This window comes from Nyctereutes procyonoides, unplaced genomic scaffold (assembly GCF_905146905.1).
Source record: "Nyctereutes procyonoides isolate TBG_1078 unplaced genomic scaffold, NYPRO_anot_genome, whole genome shotgun sequence".
Classification (NCBI taxonomy): Eukaryota; Metazoa; Chordata; class Mammalia; order Carnivora; family Canidae; genus Nyctereutes; species Nyctereutes procyonoides.
In genome coordinates this window covers 2,152,183-2,165,650 of record NW_026575142.1, presented here as the reverse complement: position 1 = coordinate 2,165,650, position 13,468 = coordinate 2,152,183, and the positions used below count along the sequence as shown (strand labels likewise).

Here is a 13,468-nt window from a genome sequence, read left to right as displayed (position 1 = left end):
GGAATATTTAAAAACAGTGGCTCAATGCAAGGAAAATCTATTTCCTTAATTTAAGTAAAAATAATTATTTTAATCAATATGAAATAAAATTTCTAAAAATTATTCATAATTAACAACATCCTGAATATACTCATCAAAACACCTAATGCTTAAAGGCTTATAAAGAATGTGGTCATTTCTTTTAGAGTAGTTAGTAATTTATAGACAAGTAGGTAAAATGATGACAAAGAAGTCTATGTACATTTGTCAAGAGTATACAGTATTTATATTCTACAAATGAAGCACTTTTACGTTCAATATTCAAATATTTTCTGATGTTAATAAAAATACATCTTCATAACTGAATTCCTTCCAATATTAAAGATAGCTCAGGACTTTTTGTCTTTAAAGGATGAGATTCGGGCCTTCTTGACAGATTACTACATTTTTGTCTAATTTTTCCCATGCAATTATTGTATCTTTTAGGCGAACTAATCTTGGTTGTACCCCAACTGACATCAAGATTTAAATCTTCTGGGAGGAAAGTACTTTATCTCTTCTTCTCTTCTTTTATTCTAGTACCAAGAGTCTTCTTTGGATTGTGGTTAATACGTTTACAGTCTCTGGCCATCTTCTGGCTTTGACCAGCGTAGTGTTTTTCACTGATACATGGGCTTTCCATTCCAGTGGAACATACCATATTCTTGTGAGCAATAGAAGGAAGAAATGTTTGAGATGACATTTTTCCAACAGTTCTAGTTGGTAAATCTTGAAGATACCTGGGAAAATGTTGGCTAATTTTATATTCATAGATTAATTTCCTTGAGTTTGAATCATCTGATTTGATAGAGAATTGATCATCTATTGTTATATTCTGATAGGTATTTGCTGAACTTTCAGGTGTATCCAGTTTTCCAGAATTACACTGAGGTATGCTTGGTAAAATTCCAAGTCTATTTTGTTTTAAGCCTAATCCAGTACCAGGAATAAAAAGTTCTGGTTCTTCCTGTTTTGACAGATGAGTGATGCTTGCGTTTGAAGTGGACTGATGTGCGTGTCCATTTACTGCTGTATCTTTCCAGATTAAAGGGTTATATATAACTTGTCCATCAATAGGGCATGAGTTGCACTTGTAGAATAACCAATTGTCAATACATTTCCTATGAAACTTAAAAAAAGGTTATAAATTAATCAGAGATACAATTATCTTGTTTATGATGTGTATTATCTATGCAAGTTTCTCCCAGTTTCATTATTGTGTTACTATTAAAACTATTTAGCAAGAATGGAAGATAATTATAATTTATCAAGTTTTATGGAAACAATTTGAAGAGAAAAATGGAATGGGTTATGGACTGATCTCCATTTTCAACCTTAAAATGGAAAGGCTTTTATGGACATCATTTTTGTAACCTCATTAAATCCCATTACTTATTCAAGCCATTAATTTCACTGTTCCTTTCTAATGAATTAAATTTATTAAATGACAAAAATAGTCACAACCAACTAGAGTTGGAAACGGATCTGATGATGGTAAGGTGTAAAATAACAAATCACATTCTTGGGAAGAAAGCAAACTATCAGACATTTTAAGTAAAGGTGACTCTAGAGCTATAAATACTTATTTAAAGTAACTTTATTTCAGAAAAAACCTGGTTACCAATAGTCATTGAACAACATTAGACTTTAATTTCAGTGAATTCACTTGAAATAATAATTATGTCAAATTAAACATTTCTGTTTCATCCAAAGAGTCACAAAAACACCTTATTATTCTGCAAGCTTTTTCTTTCTGTGGGTAACTAAAGTAGATAAGGTAGATAATCTAATCTGAAGCGCTATTTTGTCTTTCCTGGATAGAGTATACAGAAATGAGTCCTAATCCATAGAAATCCATCCATAAGGGACAGAGCTGCCTTCTCAATGGTCTCTGCTGCAGCTCTACTATACACACTCTTCAATATGAACATCTCTGCACATAACACAAATAAAAAGTGAAAAGAGACACTTAAATTGTCAATTAATTCACAAAAACTGGCCCTACAAGGAAAGTCAAACTAAAATGATGTGACTGCTACCTTGTGAGTACATGGTAGTAATCTTGTATGTTGACCGAGACGAAATGCCTTCAAACAGAGTCGACACTGATAGCCTGGAGCAAGCATCTTACTATTCTTTGTAATTAGTAAGAGAGGCAGTGACTTCACCACTTGTTTTGGTGTGTAAACTGGGCTGAATGAAAATGAGCAGAAAGACATGAATATTTATACATGATTATCGATCAGGAAGTAATCAATAGCACAGGTAAATAACCGCCATATAAATAATGTAAATGAATTCAATATTTTCTTGAACTGAAGGTAATAAATCTCATACATTATGAAGTTAAAAAAATCTATTGTATTGATGCTGAACAAGATGGATCCAATTTCAATACCAACTTCATAAATAACAAAATTTAGTCATTTCAAATAAAAATACTAAACTGAAATTTTTTTATTTGTAGTTTTTAATGTCTATGAAACAAGAACAATATTTTAATGAGAACCATATACTCAAATTATTTCAGTCTGACCCAACACTTCCGCCTTGTGTTTAGAAAAATACAACCCAATTCATGATGCCATTTGGTGCATGGTAAGCCACATTAGATACTCCGGGCTACTGTGATAAATTGGTAGATGAGAATCTAGGAGGAAACTCATTTTCCCTTAGAGTATATGCTTACTACTTGAGTATTGTTAGACTATGTTAATGTTACTCTAGAATTACCAACCCTATTTTTGTACCATAAGTAGCAACTAACCAAATTGAGATTAATGTAAATTAACTGCTATTTGATGCCATTAACAACTAATAAAGCAGATAAAACAAATATTTAAAAACAAAACTTGAAAAAAACAAAAAACAAAAAACAAAACTTGATTAAAGCTTAGACACATTCCTATCATTCAAAAGTCATTGAGAGCAAAGTTCAAATACAGGAATACCTCGGAGATATCGTGGGCTTGGCTCCAGACCACCACAATAAAGTGAGTACCACAATAAAGCTAGTCAAGTGAATGTTTTGGTTTCCCAGGGCAAATAAAAGTCATATTTGCATTATACTGTAGTCTATTAAGCATGCAAAAACATTATGTCTGAAAAAGCAATGTACATGCTTTAACTAAAAATACCTTATTGTTAAAAATGCAGGTAGTAAAAATGCTAACATTACTTGAGCTTTCAGTGAGTTGTAATATTTTGCTGGTCTTGCCTTAATGTTAATGACTGTTGACTAATCAAGGTATTGGTTGGTGAAGGCTGGGATGGCTGTGGCAATTCCTTAAAATAAGACAACAACAAAGCTTGTCTCATCAATTGATGCTTCCTTTCTATAGGATGCGATGCTCTTTGGTTGCATTTTACCCAAAGAAGAACTTCCTTCAAATTTGTCAATAATCTTTTTCTAAGAAAAGGATTTACTTATTTATTTCAGAGAGAGAGAGGGAAAGAGAGAGAGAGAGTGTGTGTGTGTGTCTGTGTGTGTGTGAGTAGGGGGAGGGGCACAAGGAGAAAGAGAGAGAGAAAATCTCAAGCAGACTCCTGGCTGAGCTCAGAGCCTGACATGGGGTTTAATCTCATGACCTTGAAATCATGACCTGAGCCAAAATCAAGCACTCAACTGACTGAGCCACCCAGGCATCCCAAAATTTGTCAATTCTCTTAGACCCTGCGGCTACTTTAATTAACTAAGTTGATGTAATATTCTAAATCCATTGCTGTCATTCCAACAATCTTCACATCATCTTCACCACCAGGAGTAGATTCCATCTCAAGAAACCACTTTCTTTGCTGATTCATAAGCAGCAACTCCTCATCCATTAAAGTTTTATCATGAGATTACAGCAATTCAGTCAATCTTCAGGGCCCACCTCTAATTCTAGTTTTTTTTGCTGTTTTCAACACATCTGCAGTTACTTCCTTCACTGAAATATTGAATCCCTCATTCCTGAGGGTTGGAATCAACTTCTTCCTAACTCTTGTTAATATTAATATTATGACCTGTTCCATGAATAATGTTTTTTTTGAATAATGTTCTTTTTTTTAATTTTTTTTATTTTTATTTATTTTTATTTTTTATTTTATTTACGATAGTCATACAGAGAGAGAGAGAGGCAGAGACACAGGCAGAGGGAGAAGCAGGCTCCATGCACCGGGAGCCCGACATGGGATTCGATCCCGGGTCTCCAGGATCGCGCCCTGGGCCAAAGGCAGGCGCCAAACCGCTGCGCCACCCAGGGATCCCTTGAATAATGTTCTTAATAGCATCTAGAATGGTGAAGTTTTTTCCAGAAGAGTTTTAATTTACTTTGCCCAGATCCACTAGAAGATTCATTATGACAACCATAGCCTTACAAAATGTATTTCCACTTCCAGGGAACGTGGCAGAGCAGGAGTATCCCAGGCTCACTGAATTCCATGTCTACACCTAGGTACACTGACAGCAGATTAAATAACCCAGAAAATGACCTGAAGACTTGCAGAACAGATTCTCAACAGCTAAATGAGAGAAGACTACATCAAAGAGGGTAGGGAGGGCAGAGATGCAAGTTGGGAGCCAAATTGACCTGTGAGACTGTCTGCAGGAGGAAGAAATGCCATTAGTGTGGGGAGGGGAAGGGCCAGGTCCCAAACCAGGCACTGCAGTGAGGGGCATAATGTATTCAAAGTGGTAAAAGAAAAAAATCTATAGCCAAGAATACTCCATCCAGTAAGGTATCATTCAGAATAGAAGGAGAGATAAAGAGTTTCCCAAACAAAAGTTAAAAGAATTCATCATCACTAAACTAGATCTACAGGAAATGCTTAAGGGAATTCCTTGAGTAAAAAGGAAAGGCCATAAGCAGGAGTAATAAAAGTAGGAAGCACAAAAGCAGTAAATTTAAGTATATCTATAAATATCAGTCAAGGAATTCACAAAATAAAAGGATGTAAAGTATGACATCATACACCTAAAATGCAGAGGGGAGAGGGGTAAAAATTTAGTGCATTTAGAATAGGTTGAAACTTAAGTAATCATCACCTTAATATAGACGGCTACATGCACAAGATGTTATATATAAACCTAATGGTAACCACAAATCAAACACTGGTAATAGATATGCAAACAATAAAGGGGTTGGAATCCAAGGATATCACTAAAGAAAGCCAGCAAACTGTGAGAGGAGAGAGCAAGATTACAAAGGAACAGAGAAAGACTACAAAACAACCATAAAACTAGTTAAAAAACAGCAATATACACTCTCAATAATTACTTTCCATGTAAATGGACTCAATGCTCCAATCAAGACATAAGGTGATGGAATGGATAATATAAAGCAAGAACTATGTGCTGCCTACTAGAGACTCATTTCAGACCTAAAACACAGGCAGAGTGAAAATGAAGGATGGAAAAACATTTATCATGCAAATGGAAGTGAAAAGAAGGCAACACTTTTATCAGACAAAATAGATTTTAAAACAAAGACTGTGACAAGAGACAAAGGATACTATATGATCATAAAGGGAACAATCCAAAAATATATATGACAATTATAAACATTTATGAATCTAACGTGAGCAGCCAATAACAAACATAAAGGAAATAATTGGTAGTAATACAATAGTAGGGGACTTTAACATCTCACTTACATCAACAGATAGATAATCCAAACAGAAAATCAACAAGGAAACGGTGGCTTTGAATAACACGTTGAGTCACATGGATCTAATAGATATAATCAGAACATTTCATCCTAAAAGAGCAGAATACACATCTTTTCAAGTGCACATGGAACATTCTCCAGAATCAATCACATACCAAAACCAGACAGTGTCACTACAAAAAAACACTACAGACCAATATCCCTGATGAACATGGATGCAAAAATCCTCAACAAAATATTAGCAAACCACTTACAACAATACATTACAAAGATTATTCAACATGATCAGGTGGAATTTATTACTGGGATGCAAGAGTGGTTCAGTATTTGCAAGTCAATCAACATCAGACACCACATCAACAAGATGAAGGATAAGAATCATATGATCATTTCAATATATATAGAAAAAGCATTTGACGAAGTACAACACCCATTTATGATAAAAACTCTCACCAAAGTAGGTTTAGAGGAAACATATCTCAACATAATAAAGGTCATATATGAAAAACCTACAGCTAACATCAAACGCGATGGTGAAAAACTGTGCACTTTTCCCTTTAGGTCAGGAACAAGACAGGGATGTTCACTCTCACCACCTTTATTCACCAGAGTACTGAGGGTCCCAGCCACAGCAATCTGATAAGCAAAACAAATAAAAGGCATCCAAATGAGTAAGGAAGAAGTAAAAGTTTCACTATTTGCGGATGACATAACTATATACAGAAAACCCTAAAGTCTACACCAAAAACTACTAGAACTGATAAATGAATTCAGTAAGATTATAGGATATAAAATCATTTAGAAATCCATTGTATTTCTACATACTAATAACAAGCAGCAGAAAGAAAAATTAAGAACAATCCCATTTACAACAGCACCAAAAAGAACAAAATACCTAGGAATAAACTTAACCAGGGGGTGAAAACTAGAAAACATTGATGAAAGATATTGAAGATGACACAACAAATGGAAGGACATTTTATGCTCACGAAATAACAAATATTGTTAAAATGTCCACACTACTCAAAGCAATCTACAGATTTAATGCATTTTTCTAGATTTTTATAGAGCTATACAAATACCTACATCATTTTCCACAGAACTGGAACAAACAGTCCTAAAATTGGAATGGAACCACAAAAGACCCTGAATAGCAAAAGCAATCTTGAAAAAGGAGCTAAAGGTATCACAATTCCAGATTTCAAGCTGCCTTACAAAGCTGTGGTAATCAAAACAGTATGGTACTGGCGGAAAAATAGACATATTAGATCAATGGAACAGAATAGAAAGTCTGGACATAAACCGACACATATATGGCCAATTAATCTTCGACAAAAGAGGCAAGAATATGCACTGGAAACAAGGCTGTTCAATAAACGGTGTTTGGGTAAGTGAACAGCGACATGCAACAGAATGAAACTGGACCACTCTCTTACACCATGCACAAAAGTCAACTCAAAGTGGATTAAAGACCTAAATGTGAGACCTGAAACCATAAAACTGCTAGAAGAGAGTATAAGCAGTAATTTCTCAGACACTGGCTGTAACAACATTTTTTCTAGATATGTTTCTCTCTCTTTTTAAAGATTTATTTATTTATTTGAGGGAGAGTGAGCACAAGGGAGGGGGAAGCAGAGGGAGAGGGAGAGAGAACTTCCAGTAGACTTGTGCTCAGCGTGGAGCCCACTGCAGGGCTCAGTCTTGTGACCTTGAGATCATGACCTGAGCCAAAATCAAGAGTCTGGATGCTTAACTGCCTGAGCCACTTAGGGGCCCCTCTAGATATGTCTCTCAAAGCAAGAGAAACAAAAGCAAGAATAAACTATTAGGACTACAGCAAAGTAGGAAGCTTCTACACAGCAAAGTAAACAACCAACAAAACTAAAGACAACCTACTGAATGGAAGAGAATATTGCAAATATTGCAAGTTATAAGCAAATAACTTATCTGATTAATGGTTAGTATCCAAAATATGTAAAGAACTTATACAACTCAACACAAATAACTTTTTTAAAGATTTTATTTATTTATTCATGATAGACATAGAAAGAGAGAGAGAGGCAGAGACATAGGTGGAAGGAGAAGCAGGCTCCATGCAGGGAGCCCAACGTGGGACTTGATCTCGGGGCTCCAGGATCACGCCCTGGGCCAAAGGCAGGCACTAAACTGCTGAGCCACCCAGGGATCCTCCAAAATCAAATAATTTAATTAGAAAATGGGTAGGAGGTGCCTGGGTGGCTCAGTCGGTTGAGCCTCAGACTCTTGGTTTTCTGCTTGGGTCATGATCTCAGGGTCATGAGATCCAGCCCCACGTAAGGCTCAGCGCTCAGCGTAGACTATTGTACACCTGAAACTAACATAGCTAACGCTGTATGTTAACTCTCCCAGAACTAAAGGTTTACTTAAATGTATTTCTTAAATAATAAGACTTGAAGTCAAAATTACTCATTAATTCACAGGGTGAAGAATGGATGTTGTATTCGCAGGCACGAGAACAACATTACAATAGTAATGTCAAGGATTACGGATCCCAGATCGCCATAACAAATATAACTATCTGAGAAAGTTTGAAATATTGCAAGAATTACCAAAATATGTTAACAGAGACATGTAGTGAGCAAATGCCGTTGGAAAAATGGCACCGATATACCTGCTTGATATGGGTTATCACAAACCCCTGGTTTGTAAAAAAATGCATATCTGTAAAGTATAATAAAGTCAAGCACAATAAAACAAGGCATGCTTATATTTTTCAGAAACGTTTATATTTCTTATCACTCTACAGATATACTTCCATCACACTACAACGGTTGCTTTTACCAAGGTCGTCTAATTGTCGACCCCCCCCCAAAAAAAAACTGTATATTTTTATTATTTAAGGTGGTAACCATACTTTATCTTGAAATTATCTTTTATTTATTCTTTCTCTGCCTAGAATGCTTTTCTCTTCTACCCTAATGTTCTCTCGCTTTCACCTATAAATTCTTCAAAACCTTTAGTTATACAGAGTTTGTCGCTCTCGTGGGTTGGTGTGATACCTAGCCAGAGCCAGAAGAAATGGAGATGGAGAGCCTTGGCATAGGCTTATTATACACCCACGATGTATTTTATGCTCCGAGAACAAGCACAGTTTTTATTTGGATAACTCACTGAAATTATTTTTTTTTAAATTTTTTATTTATTTATGATAGTCACAGAGAGAGAGAGGCAGAGACACAGGCAGAGAGAGAAGCAGGCTCCATGCACCGGGAGCCCGATGTGGGATTCGATCCCGGGTCTCCAGGATCGCGCCCTGGGCCAAGGGCAGGCGCCAAACCGCTGCGCCACCCAGGGATCCCTGAAATTATTTTTTTAAAGATTAATTTTATCCCATCCTTTCAAAATGATCTTTTTTGTATATGTTTTATAGTGTACCTAATAGGCTAATAATACACAGCATATTTAATTTTCTTTAATAAATAATATGACAAAAGAATCTGGAGGCCTATCCACTAATAAACAGCCCCGTCAGTGTCGTGAAATACAACCAATCTGCTCAGCATTCTTCCTCCATGAGGGCGAAACAGTGGGGGCATGAGGAACAAGACTGCCTTCCCCTAGAGGTCAATCACTTCAGAGCAAATATCAGATCCCCCTGCACTTTTTAAAAATAACTTATGTCAGTTTGAATTTTCATTCATTTAGACAACCATTTATTTACCGAGGGAACTACTATATCCCTAACACCTAGTAGAATCTCTGATAGGATTAATAATAATAGACAACGTTATTTGAATATTTGCTGTGTGTATTAACTCATTTTATATTCACAAACTTCCTATGAGTCTGGTTTTATAATTATTCACATTTTAAAGATGAAAAAAATGTGGCAGAGAGAAGTGAAGTAATGAGCCCAAAGGTCACTTGTAGCCAATTTGTACAAGATCTGGATCCAGGCAATCTGACTCTAGAGCTTTCATCTTTGCTTGTATAATAATGTTACTCAGCAGATGATTCATACTTACTGAATAAAGGAAAGAATAAAACTTATTCAAACTGAAAAATTATTTAAATGCCTCATATCATAAATGAAATGTAAGCTTGACTGAGAATCTCACCCTTCCTTTCCTTGAAAATGTGGCATCTTTTCTTCTATCTCATTTTTAATATTGACACATTTTACAATTTCATCTGATCTTTTTTCTAGTGATCTCCATCTTTGATTTCTCTTCTGTAATAGGTAAAAATTGGTGTTACTTTGCAAATCACGGAAATTTTAATTTCGTGCATTAAAATCAGTTGCAAATCAACAACATAGTGCAAATAACAAAGACTCATTTGAAAATATACCTTTTTCAATATTAAAAATTTACAAGTTATTAGTGAGTCTAATATACGATTGCACAGCTACTGTAACTTTACTTTTAAGGTAAAAATGTTAATCAACAATGGTAATTGTGGATGTTTCATCTTGTGTAATAAATAGATAGTATCTCAGCAACAGGAGATACTAACTTCTAAGTATACAGTTCAAATGATTGTAATAAAATTTCATTGTTGTTGATGTCAGAAATTTTAAAACCACAAGTGGTTGTCAATAAGTTATATCAATTTGAAACACTGAGGTTTTTTTTTTTCTTTGGATGACTTTTCCAGCTTAGTGGCTATAATTCCTGATTTATGTATAATATCACCAGATTTTGTTACTGTGTTAGTTTTATAACCTACCAATGTGAGAACTGGTTGCCTTGTACATTCCTATGGAAAAGAATTCTTGTAAAAATATGGTCTTAGGTTTTTATTAAAAAAACAATCAGCTCTACTGAAAGTGTTACCTATTCTTAGATTGATTTTACTTAGATTTCCGACAGCACAAACACAAGCGCCATATAAAATTCAAGATGGATACGGTACCTCACGAAATGCAAATGGGTGAGAAAGGTGGCAGCAGCCATTAAAACATTCCTGGCATAAGTGATACTCTATGCATCTGGTACACCTACAAACACAGAAGACCAAGACATAGACAAGAAAAAGAATCCAGTCATTTTGGTGGTTTTGGTGAACAATTCCTGCCAGAATTTCCTGGGAACTAGGCAAATAGGACAAGGCCCATTTTATCTCACCCATCTTGGCTTCCTACTGCTACAGTAACAAATCATAACACATTTAGCAGCTTAAACAACTTTATTATCTTAGAGTTGTAGGATAAAAGTCTAACACGGGTCTCAAGGGGCTAAAATCCAGGGGTCTGCAGGATTGTATTCATTTCTGGAGGCTCTAGAGGGGATCCGTTCCCTCGCCTTTTCCATGTTCTAGAGGCCATCTACCTTCCTGGGCTCAGCTCGTGGCCTTTTCCTCCATCTTCAAAGCAAGGAATGCTTGGTCTCGGGCCTTTCTTCCAAAGTCACATTTCCCTCTGACTCTCTTTCTGCCTCCTTTCCACGTTTAAGAACCCTTGTGATTACACGGGGCCCAGATAATCAAGAATAATCCCTTTATTTCAAGGTCAAGTGTTTAGCAACCTTATTTGCACCTGCAATCTTAGTTTCTCTATGACACGTAACCTAATATATAGGTTCTGAGGATAAGAATGCAGACGACATATTTGGGAGGGCATTATTTTGCCTACCATGCATCCCCTTTGGGATGTGTTCCCCCTATTACCTCAGCTTTCCTTTTATTTCTTTCTCTAAATTCCTGTAGGATTTGTAACCTATTAGATATTGTATCATTTGATTATCCAGTGTTTTCCAATTGTTTCATGGATGCAAGAATTATACTTAGCAGAATACTTCTTGAAAACAGGAATTAAATTCCCTCTCTTTGTTCACAACATGTAAAAAAGGTGTATGTATAAAAAGTTCTTAAGCTGATAAACAGAAACGTCACTTTCCACAAAAGCTCTATCTAGAACTTACATTTATAAATATTTTGCAACAAGCAGATAATTTTAATTTACTTGCAGCAATATTCATGAGACAAATCATATTCTGAACAGTAATCAAATGAGCTTATTTTCTTACTCAAGTTATCAGAGATTTAGAAAACTATTGCCATGAGAAATTTGGGAAAATATATCCTTCAGATATCTTACAGGCACAAGCACGAATTTATTTATTATTACTATTTATATGTCCATGAAAGTTCTTAGAAATCCTCATCAATTGATCATAGCAGTGGTGCAGTTTATTTGATACACCAAATTTTGCTAGGCAAGAAAAAAAATTAAGTGTGTCTATATTTTATATATATATATATATATATATATATATATATATATAGTGAAATTAGCTACTTAAAAGATAACTAGCTCTATTGTGAAACTCTAATGAAGAAGGAACTGAAAAGCTTTCTAGTTTGTCTCCTACTCAATCCATTCCTAAAACTACTAGGAATAGTTTTTCAGTCTAATGACTAAATGTCAGTATTTGAGGGAATGCAATGAGGGTGAAGTCACAGATGTTGAAATACACTCTTTAATTTGTAAAAAAGACTGATATAGAGGTAAATAATTGTGAGCTAAACTTAGAGAGGAGAAGTTATTCTCAAAGGAGGGTGTAGAGCAGTGGGCAGAGAGCAAAACAGTGGAGAAAGCCTGAGTTTGGAACGATTCTCCCCAGAATGTGCCACTTGGCATGTGGATTATTTTGAGCTGAAGTAATCAAGGCCCAAAAGACTCAGGAGGAGCTTTTTTGCCTCCCCTTCAACTGCTAAATGAATTTAGCAGAAAGAGAGCTTTCAGTAGAGAGAACTGCAAAGTGTGTGCTCGCTGTAGAAAGCTGGAGGGAGCTCAGCAGGACCTGTTTGTTCAAATTCCCCTGTGTTCCATTGTTTCTGCATGGCAGACATTGGCTCTTTCCATCTTCCCATAGTCTTCTTTCCCTTTGAAGCCTCAGACCTCTATCCCCTTCTAGCTCCGGATGGCTTATAAGCCTAAACTGAACCTCTCCTGTCAATGGGAGGCTCCCACAGGAACAAATTTAATTTTTTTCTGCTATTAATCTGTTTTATGTCAGTTACAGTAACAGACTAACAAGAAGAGCCTAGAAAGTTACAGAAAAATTTTTCTTCCTGAGCAAGAGGTAGTAAGAAGAATCATCCACTAAGACACAAAGGGCAGTCAGAAAGCTCAGAGTGATGGTGGAGTGCACTGCCATCAACAAAAGACTTAAAAGAAACTTGAAATAATCTACTAAAGCCACACACTGATCATTTGAGGAATAGGCAACAATGAGGACGAAATTTGCACCATTTGGAGAAATTTGCACCATGGCCACTTCTTGCCCTTATCCCCCACAGCTGTTCCTCCCAATCCCTCTTCCACATGTTATCTTAGCTCCTTACTGTTGGAATCCATATCTCTTAAAAACAATGGCTGCTAAAACTGAAGATCAAGTCCTTTCTTTGTCAAGAACTCTATTTAACCAACATTCCTGACTTCAGCTGAACATCTGCCAAACCTCTACAAAATTCTTCCTTTCTTCCTCAATTTAAAATGCTCCTTTGCACTCATTTTCCAATAAAGACTTTTACTTATAGTGGTCCAGCTGACTTTATCCCACATGACACATAGAGAAAACAGAGAACTAAAACACTTCAGAGCAGAAGAGTTATCATTTGCTGATGAGAGTGATAAAAACAGCTTTTTGGTTTTATGAGAGGGTTCTAAAAAAATATATTATTGGGCTCATCTTAATGTATTTTTCTAGGAAGACTGAAAAAAAAAAGAATATGTTTTCTTAACATACAGTTAAGCTAAAATTTTAATTAAAATGCAATCTCCCAAGCATAGCAATTAATTGCTGTTTTAGTATGGCAAC

At 35.7% G+C, this 13,468-nt stretch overlaps 1 protein-coding gene across 1 annotated transcript in view; it reads right to left on the bottom strand.

Moving 5' to 3' along the window:
* Window positions 1-334: 334 nt before the first annotated feature.
* ZSWIM2 (zinc finger SWIM-type containing 2) overlaps window positions 335-13,468 on the bottom strand; it is a 29,817-nt gene continuing 16,683 nt past the window's right edge. Inside the window, 4 exon segments of the mRNA XM_055308323.1 lie at window positions 335-1,147; window positions 2,058-2,211; window positions 9,764-9,876; window positions 10,560-10,644. Coding sequence (XP_055164298.1) covers window positions 335-1,147; window positions 2,058-2,211; window positions 9,764-9,876; window positions 10,560-10,644 — 1,165 coding nt within the window.